This window comes from Eupeodes corollae, chromosome 2, assembly GCF_945859685.1.
Source record: "Eupeodes corollae chromosome 2, idEupCoro1.1, whole genome shotgun sequence".
In the NCBI taxonomy this organism is placed as follows: Eukaryota; Metazoa; Arthropoda; class Insecta; order Diptera; family Syrphidae; genus Eupeodes; species Eupeodes corollae.
In genome coordinates, this window is record NC_079148.1 from 13,531,572 (window position 1) to 13,540,285 (window position 8,714).

Here is an 8,714-nt window from a genome sequence, read left to right on the forward strand (position 1 = left end):
TGATGGAGAATCTAATTAAATCCCTCGAGTTTCTCGGCAAATCTGGCTTCATTAGTGGCTTGGTAGAAAATAATTCAATAAGAAATATAAAATTCCTTCCCCTTGGTAAGACATTTCTCGATAATATCCGCAACGAATGGCACCGAAACAAAGAAGACCTTAATTCATATCCAGCTATTGGCGTGGACGTCGAAAACACACCAAATTCTAGTAAATTTTCATTCATCCAAAGCTCCTCCCTTCGAGAGAATCTTTTGCATGTGAAGAACCACTTTCAAAGTGAGTTGCCTCTTATTTTAAAATCAGAGAATCTTTATAGTGGTTCAGTTGGGAACAAGAAAGGAAATGATGACGAAACAATTCGATTTGATATTCCTCGAGGAACTATTTTAGCCACAAATTATCTCTATACACCATCAGTGGCTCTGGAGAAATTCTATCACATTCAGAGGGAACGGAAAATCTGTTGGATGAAATATTCATCAAATCCAAGTCGTTATTTCTTGTCTGACTTGGTGACTGAGGAGAAGGCTGGACATAAACTTCAGTCATTGAAGATTAAATCGAAATTTGCCACCGGTGATATGGAAGTTGAGGAGATACATTTTGTTCCTATTGCTGCAATGGGACTTGAAAACGAATCGGATTTTGCTATGAAAGACCCAAGATTGGGCAGGGATGTTCTGCCGACTTGTATTAGGTCGGAGTTCAAACTGGAAGCAACTGCTTGTGGTAAGTATTTAATACTCAAAATCTTGATTTTCTGAAAAAATATAAACCACCTTTACTTTGTTGATATTTAGATTATCACAAGTATCTTAATTTTTTAGACCATCTATATATTCTAGACCATCTAAATTTCGTAGGCCATTTATAATTGTTAGCTGAATTTGTTAGACTTTCTAAATTTCTGCACCAAATATATTTTCTTGCAGTTATTTATTAAAAATTCTTAATAAATACTAAAAATTTAAAAACTTAACCTAAAGTGTTGAAAATATTAATTTGCAATTTATACTTCTTATATTATCATTTGGTTAATTAATATAATAGTGAATTTTATAAAGATTTCAATTAATTGATTTAAGGGGCTATGTGCGCCATCGTTTGATCTGCTAAAATTAGTATTCAATGGTTTCTTGGAGTCTTATACTTGAACGACTAAAACTAAAGTTTAAACCAGCAAGAACTGATGGTGATGAAATTTGTCCATTTATTAATCCATCATTAAATCAAAATTGCAAGTACTCGTACATCCTATGATTTGTCAAAGAAGGAAGATTTATTAGAAAAGTCTTTGTGAATAAGGCGGTAATGCATGAATATCATGAAACCACGAAAGGGATCGTAACCAAAAACGCAAAAATCTTTTCTGAATAGCTTCGTGTCTCGTGACGTGTACGGAGTAGTAAGGAGTCGGAAACAAGAAGTAATTTTAAAACATATGGATCACGGAAATCACGGCCAAATCTCTTAATAAAACCCAGAACTCTATTTGCTCTTTTAACTATGAAGTTAATATGTTCATATGTTAGTCTGTTAAGGATCTAAGACAACACCCAAGTCAGAAAATACATATACTCTACTTAAAGGACAAGAATCAAACATGTAACTAAAAACGTTTGTGCGTGTAAAACTCATGGTTTTACATTTGCCAACATTTTTTTTTAACGTGCAATTTACGGTTATATGACTTTTCCGTCAATTGCTTAATTTCGTTCAAAAGCGATTCTTTTTATTTATTTGTTTATTTATTATTTCATCTACGAGCTTAATGCTTTACAGATTACATTTCAGTAAAAAATAAATATTATAAATAATGTACTTAACAATTAATAACAAATACTTAATATCTTAAGAATAAGTAGTATAATACATTCTTAAATTTTTCTCTGGAGAGATATAAGTCAACATAATCATAAATTTTATTTAACTCTCTAATTGACCTTGAAATTTATTCGTTACTTCCGTAGTTCGTTCTATATCTGGACTCAAAAGAGATCTTTCCCTCAATGGCCTCGTTGGAGCATATATACCTATAAATGAGAGTAATTCTGGACATCTTATGTGGCAGCAAAGAATATCCCGCACAAAAAGAATATCGTGAGTTGTTCTTCTGGCTCTCAGAGATTGCAATCCTAAAAAGTTTTGCCTAGCTTGGGAACAAGTATAGAAATTCCAGCGCATTTTGTAAAATACATATCTTGAAAAGCGATTCTGAACTCTCCGTATTCTATCTGAAAAATTTTCTTGACAAGGATTCCAGATAACATCCGCGTATTCAAGATTTGGCCTGACCAGGGAAGCACTTATTTATATTTAGATTTAAACCGTTTAAGTTACACCAGTGAGATAAATTATCCAGATCCATTTGCAGCTTGAGACAGTCATCTGCACAAGTTACTTTTGAAAATAATTTGAGATGATCAGCATATATAAGACATTTGCTAAAGTTGACATAGTTGACAATATCATCAATGAATAATATAAATAACAATGCGCCAAGGTGACTACCCTGAGGAACACCAGACGTACACTTGATTGATCGTGAAGTATATTCCTGAATATTTACTTTTTGAACCCTGCCAGTTAGAAATGAAGAAATCCATTTCAGTAAGACTGAATGGATTCCAAAAGCATCTAGTTTAAGAAGCAATATGCTGTGGTTTACCGAATCAAAAGCTTTACTGAAATCAGTATATATAGCATCAACTTGACCTCTAATTTCGATAGCATCAACAACAAACGATGAGAAACATGTCAAGTTTGTTATAGTTGACCTACCCGAAAGAAACATTTAAAAAAAGACGATTATTATTGCACCATTCACTGAATAATATTAAGTCTTCTTACAAGAGAACACAGTCAAATGTAGAGTTAATTTTTTTTTTATTTTAATGTCATCAGCATATATTAGGACAGACAAATTTCGTATGATCAAAACCAAGTCATTTAAAAATAAAACAAATAGAATAGGACCAAGGTGACTACCCTGGGGCACATCAGAATTCAAAACAAATGAACTTGAACACTCATTTCATTAAAACCTTGCTGTGATAGTTTTAAAAGTAATATTTTATGACATATATGAAATCAGTCATGATACAATCTACTTTTTCACGTATAATTGAACTACCTTAAAAAGAAATGACGCTACATACGATTGACTCAAACAGTTTAGGTATCACAGCTAATTGAGCAATACGTCTGTAGTTCATTATTTCGTTTTTAAGACCTTCGTTGTGTACTGGTATTATGAAGGAGCTCTTCCAGAGAAAAGGAAACAGCGAGTTACTTAAAGACGTGTTGAAAAAAAAACACATAACGGGTGTGCTAAATACGGAGCACATTTCTTTAAAATGGATGATGGTCGGGACCAGGACTAAAATATTCGTCAAGTTGTAGGATACTATTAATTGATACGAAATTGATAGAATTTAAGTGCGGGGGATTTAAAACAGTGGTAGATGTGTTAAGAAAACTAATAGTATTATAATCTACAAAAGCATCTTTGAAGTAGTTTGCAAAACTAGTTCGCAATTATTCTCGGCTCATGACTATTTGATGTTGAATCATTCATTAAGTTAGGGTACCCACATGTTTTCTTCTTACGATTAACGAATTTCCAAGAACTATCAGGATTATTTTTAATGTTTAATTCAATTTTCCGAATGTAGTCATCATATAGGATGTTAAAGTAGTCAGTGAAAAGTTGTTTTATTTCAGTTCCTGTTTGATTGTACTTTATCCAAGCTTTGTTCCTTTTGTTTTTTAGGTTTTTAACTTAAAAATCAAACCATGGTGGAACACTCAAGTTATTACTAGTCTTTTTAAACGAAATCCCAATTGATCGTACATAATAAGTTCAAAAGGTTTTTAAAATTACACCTTACTTACTTAAGGTGGCGCTACAGTGCGGGGCGAATCTGGGCTTCAACCAACATGCGTCTTCAGCCAGCTTGGTCCCTAGCTAGCTGTCTCCAGTTTCGCACGCCAAGTTGGTTGAGGTCTTCACGCACCTGAGTGCGCTACCTGAGTTGCGGTCAACCTCTACTACGCCGCCGTCCCTCGGGATTGGATTCGAAGAACCTTCCAGGCTGGAGCGTTGATGTCCATTCGCTCTACATGACCCAGTCATTGGACTTTAATTATACTAACTTGGTCAGTGTCGCTGTACAGCCCGTACAGTTAGTCGTTATATCTTCTCCTCCATTCTCCTTCTATGCGTACGGGACAAAAAATCACCCGAAGAATTTTTCTCTCGAAGTATCTTAAGACGCTCTTATCTTTCTTTGGCAGGGTCCAGGCCTTAGCGCCATAAATGACAACAGGGATGATGAGAGATAAGGACATATCAGGTTGTTGACGAACGGCTTCAGACGTTCACATAATATATGCAATGTTAAGGAGACCGATACCTCTGTAATTGGCGCAGTTTAGAGGCTCTCCTTTCTTATGTATCAAACATACTATGCTGAATTCTTGTTTGTTGTTATTAGATATTAGGATGATGGCGATCTTCGTCCACAATTTTGACAGCAGAAGAAATCACAGCTGCTTCAGAGCATATCAAGCCCTTCCCGAAAATTTTTCATAAGCGCCAAAATAAATTTTAACGTAAACGGCAAATCAAAAGTTTACTGCTGGTCTTTGAAACATCTTGTAACAATAGTCGGTATTGGAAATTATTAATTATGCTTAAGTTAAGAAATGACAGTAGCCTTCAAGGTTTTATGTGTTGTAAGCAAATTTTAATAATTAAGTTTACTTTTTTCTTGAAAATGTCGCTTACGATAAAATAGCGGGAAGAGCTCGTATGGTTTCGGAGAAAAATACCTGATCGAGTGTTCTTTCAAAACGGTTCTTCACGCCGTTGAGTTGACTTAAACCACATGAAGACATACCATCTGAATCGTCAATTTGAATCCATTTGAAAGATTGGGTAAATTAAAATCACCAACAACCAGTACTTCGTCTTCAGGTTCCAAAAAGATATAAATACTTTCTATTCAGTTGTTTAGTTTAAACCTCGTTCTTTAGTTTTTTATAAACCTCGTTATTGGAGCTTGGAGGTATATATGCTGATACAATAAATAAATGTCCTGTAGCCATTTTAATTTTCAAGCATAGTATTTCGATGCCTGTTGATCGAAAGTCGTCAATCAGGTAACCAGTGAAAGTACTGTTGATAGCGACAAGAATTCCGCCACCAACGACGTTTGAATCGTCGTGAGTTATTACGATCACGTCTAAAAACTTGATAAGAGGAGTCAAAAAGCTCTGAGTCCGATATAGAGTTGTTGAACCTTGTTTCCGTCAATATTATGATATCGTGAGAAAGATTGTTAATGTTTTTGTAAACCATGTTGGTCTTTGTCCGAAGAAAATTTACGTTTTGGATGTAGATTTATACCAGATTTAAAAAAAAACATTTACATTTTTAAAACTATCTAGATTTTCATCTGCATTTTCTACGACACCATAATTTTTAAAAAAATTTTAGACCATTTAAATTTTCGATCGTCTTGATTTTCGGAATCATTCAGATTTTTTAGACCGTCTGTATTTCTAGTAGATTTGATGGTTCTACACTATTTAGATTCTAGGACATCTACAGTCTTGACTATCTGGATTCATATTTCTAGACCATTATTAGATTTTGGACATTCTACATCTAGATTTTCTAGACCATGTGAACTTACTAGTTCATCTGACGTAACGTTTCTAGAGAACCTTTATTTATAGAATCTTGATTTTCTAAACCATCTATATTTTTTAGACTATCTAGACTTTCATGACCATCTTGATTTTCAGGATCATCTAGAACATTTCGATTTTAAGACCGCGAAGAATTATTAGACCATTTGATTTTCTTAGCCCATCTTGATATTTGGACATCTAGATTCTGAAGTATTCTCATTCTTAGACCATCTGGATTCTAGCTATATAGAATATGTAGATGTTAGACCATCTAAACTTTTTAAACCATTTCTTCCCGTTTTAGTAGATTTAAATTATTAATTTATGTTTCAGCCTTACTTCTCGACTCGATTGAAAATAGTCGAGAAGACACTTTGGCTATAAATCGTAAAATAGCTCCCTATCAATGTGGAATATTTTGTTTCTTCGAAGGTAAAGAAAGAATACATCTATTCTGTTGAAAATTCCTTTGAAACTCTTTCCCCCTTTCAGATAAAGAAACCACCTCTGATTTGACGGACCTCTCCACCCACATCAGCAACGTGATTCGAAAACTCGGTATATCAACTTTAAATCTCCAAAAATGTCACACCAACAATCGCGACACTCTACTCACAGAAATTTGCCAAATGGACCGAATAGGCGTTCCCTATTGCATCATCCTTCAATCGGACACTCTTCGGACAGGTTTGATGAAACTCCGCAGTCGTGATACAACACTTTCCGAAACCATTCACATAACAGACGTATCCAATTATTTACAGAAAATTTTTAATTCATAGTTTTAAAAAACAAAAAACAAGAAGCTGGGAAACTTTGTACTTTATTCAATAAAAACAATACAAAAGTGTAATAAATTAAAATAAGAAATTAATTTACATAAAATCACAAAGATATTGTCGCACATTGAAACCTACAACTTTTCCAATGTACAAAATGAACTCTAGCCCAACTGTGCATTGTAGTTTAGCAGAACCTTCGACAACATTATTCTCCCCCGAGACATAACTCAGGAGCTTCAAGTGAACCAAAGTTGAGATCTGGGCAAGGAGATTGCAGGTAAGTCCGACTTTTTCATCAAGAATCGCATAGAAAATAGCGAGCAATCTATCGATGCTGAAGGATTTTGGTCCCAAGGAGGTGGACATTTTTTCAGTGACCTTTTTTTTTTAAGAAAACAAGAAAAGAGAAATGAGAAATTAGGGAAAAAGTAGGGGTCATAAGAAGACTAACCTTTGCTTTGGCGTTGACAGCTTGCATTCGTTTTCTTTGTTTCCCATGGTGTTTGACGAACAATCTCTTGTCCTCTTTTGCTGAATTGTGACTCGCAAGGAATGCAGCGATTAGAAGGTACTTTCCATAGTAAGGGAGCTCCAAAGACTGCGCTAGTTTCTTGACGCTCTGATTAGTCACAAAAGTCTCATCGGTACGTATCTGGAAAAATGAAATATGCCATCAAGAAAAGCAGAAAAGATAAACCATCATAAAAACCCACCTCCAGTTCCTGATCCATTCTCATGTAGACCTGTGACAGTGCCGTCTTGAGGGGATTTGTTATATGACGCCAAAGACGGGACACGTCATTCTTATCAATCGTTCCATTCAGCACCGGTTCGACATAAATATCAAAACAATCCGTTGAGACAACTTTTAACTCTGGCAAATCTCTACAAGCCTTATAGAAGACCGATAGGAAAACATTTAAGAAATTCCCATAGAAATCCGACGTAAGTTCAGAGATAATTTCTTCAGCTCGTTCAATGTCCACTGCCAATTTCATTGGAGGATCTTTTCTCAGACGACGCAGTAGTCTCTCACGAACTCTTTCAAAGTCCTCGGTTAGGATCTTTTGTACTTCGTTTTTACTATATTGTGGGCAGTAGATCGATATTTGATCTGGCAGTCCTCCTTTGGTGTAGTACTTCTCGAAGGGCAACTGCGACACAAGAATACAACAAATATTCAAGCCCGTCAATTCGGGTAGACGCATAAAAGCTGGCAAAATATTTGCATCCATATCCCTCACTCGCTCTGCATTGTCCAGACAGATTATATAAGATGTTTCCTCATCATCGTCATCCACTTCATTATCGCTGCCAGTTTGTTGGAGATCACTTATAAAGTCTTTGAGAGTCTCGCATTTCATGTAGGGAGCGAAATTGTCTTCCTTCCGCAAGCGATGTGAATGGAGTTTATTTAAAATACTCTCGTAGAGAATTCTACTTGTATAACATTCAATGCAGTCGAGGATGACTGTTTTGGAGTTGGTATGCTTGAGGAACTTGGTTAGAATTGAGGTTTTGCCGGTGCCTGAATGGCCATAGAGATAAATTGATGGAGGAAATGTTTCTGTGGGATCATCGAGGAGCTCGAAGAGGGATTGGATAACACTTTCACGACAGGGGAATTTCTTGAGGAGCGAACGCTTTTTTGAACTCATATTTTTATTTTGCTTGGTTTTCTAATTTGTTTTGTATTTTTGCTGAATCGGAATTTAAATAAATCAAAAGGCGCCAATTTTGGGTGCAATTTTTGTTTTGCTTTTCCGAATTAACCTTTTTTATTGTTTGTTGACGGTGGTGAATAAAGAAATGCCATATGAAATGGTGAGTTATTAATAGGTTCGTTTGATTTTAATTTAAAAAGGAGTCTTTAAGGGCTGCACTACACTCAGAATTTGATATAGATAATATTTTAGCAATAATGTGTTGAAATAATAGGAGAAGAGAGCTAATTTGTATTTTATTTAATTTTTCGGTGTAAATTATTTTGTGTTTTGTGTTTTTAAGTGCTCTTGAGTCCTTTTTTAGATATTTTGTTGTTTTTGAGGCTATATTATGAAAATTTCCCTTCTTTATGAAGTTTTGTCATTTACATGTGAAAAACAAAATAATTCCTATAGTTTATCTTTTTCGTAGTCACCCAGAATAAAGTTGAAAGGTTTTAAATGGCACGATCTTGGTCTCAAATTGACATCGCCGGAACCTGAAATTACGTGCCAAGTAAACTTCTCA

General features: G+C 34.9%; 2 protein-coding genes across 2 annotated transcripts; one reads left to right on the forward strand and one right to left on the reverse strand.

Moving 5' to 3' along the window:
• The first annotated feature begins 2 nt into the window (after window positions 1-2).
• LOC129945863 (DNA polymerase subunit gamma-2, mitochondrial) lies at window positions 3-6,570 on the forward strand. The gene is made up of 3 exons (XM_056055804.1): window positions 3-732; window positions 6,034-6,132; window positions 6,193-6,570. Exons 1-3 carry the CDS (start codon window positions 3-5, stop codon window positions 6,480-6,482), a joined length of 1,119 nt encoding a protein of 372 aa, XP_055911779.1. The 3' UTR covers window positions 6,483-6,570.
• On the reverse strand, window positions 6,506-8,249 carry LOC129945862 (origin recognition complex subunit 5). Its single transcript, XM_056055803.1, has 3 exons — window positions 7,196-8,249; window positions 6,934-7,134; window positions 6,506-6,860 (listed from the first exon to the last, which is right to left on the reverse strand). The coding sequence occupies exons 1-3, from the start codon at window positions 8,138-8,140 to the stop codon at window positions 6,576-6,578; spliced, it is 1,431 nt and encodes a 476-aa protein (XP_055911778.1). The 5' UTR covers window positions 8,141-8,249; the 3' UTR covers window positions 6,506-6,575.
• Window positions 8,250-8,714: the final 465 nt, after the last annotated feature.

What these genes read in the sequence shown, in the direction of transcription:
- LOC129945863 (XM_056055804.1), top strand. Translation starts at nt 3, where the DNA reads ATGGAGAATCTAATTAAATCCCTCGAGTTTCTCGGCAAATCTGGCTTC. An exon ending in ACTGGAAGCAACTGCTTGTG is followed by an intron (nt 733 to 6,033) that starts GTAAGTATTTAA and finishes TTTATGTTTCAG; the next exon opens with CCTTACTTCTCGACTCGATT. An exon ending in AATATTTTGTTTCTTCGAAG is followed by an intron (nt 6,133 to 6,192) that starts GTAAAGAAAGAA and finishes TCCCCCTTTCAG; the next exon opens with ATAAAGAAACCACCTCTGAT.
- LOC129945862 (XM_056055803.1), bottom strand. Translation starts at nt 8,140, where the DNA reads ATGAGTTCAAAAAAGCGTTCGCTCCTCAAGAAATTCCCCTGTCGTGAA. An exon ending in GAATGGATCAGGAACTGGAG is followed by an intron (nt 7,135 to 7,195) that starts GTGGGTTTTTAT and finishes TCATTTTTCCAG; the next exon opens with ATACGTACCGATGAGACTTT. An exon ending in CTGTCAACGCCAAAGCAAAG is followed by an intron (nt 6,861 to 6,933) that starts GTTAGTCTTCTT and finishes TAAAAAAAAAAG; the next exon opens with GTCACTGAAAAAATGTCCAC.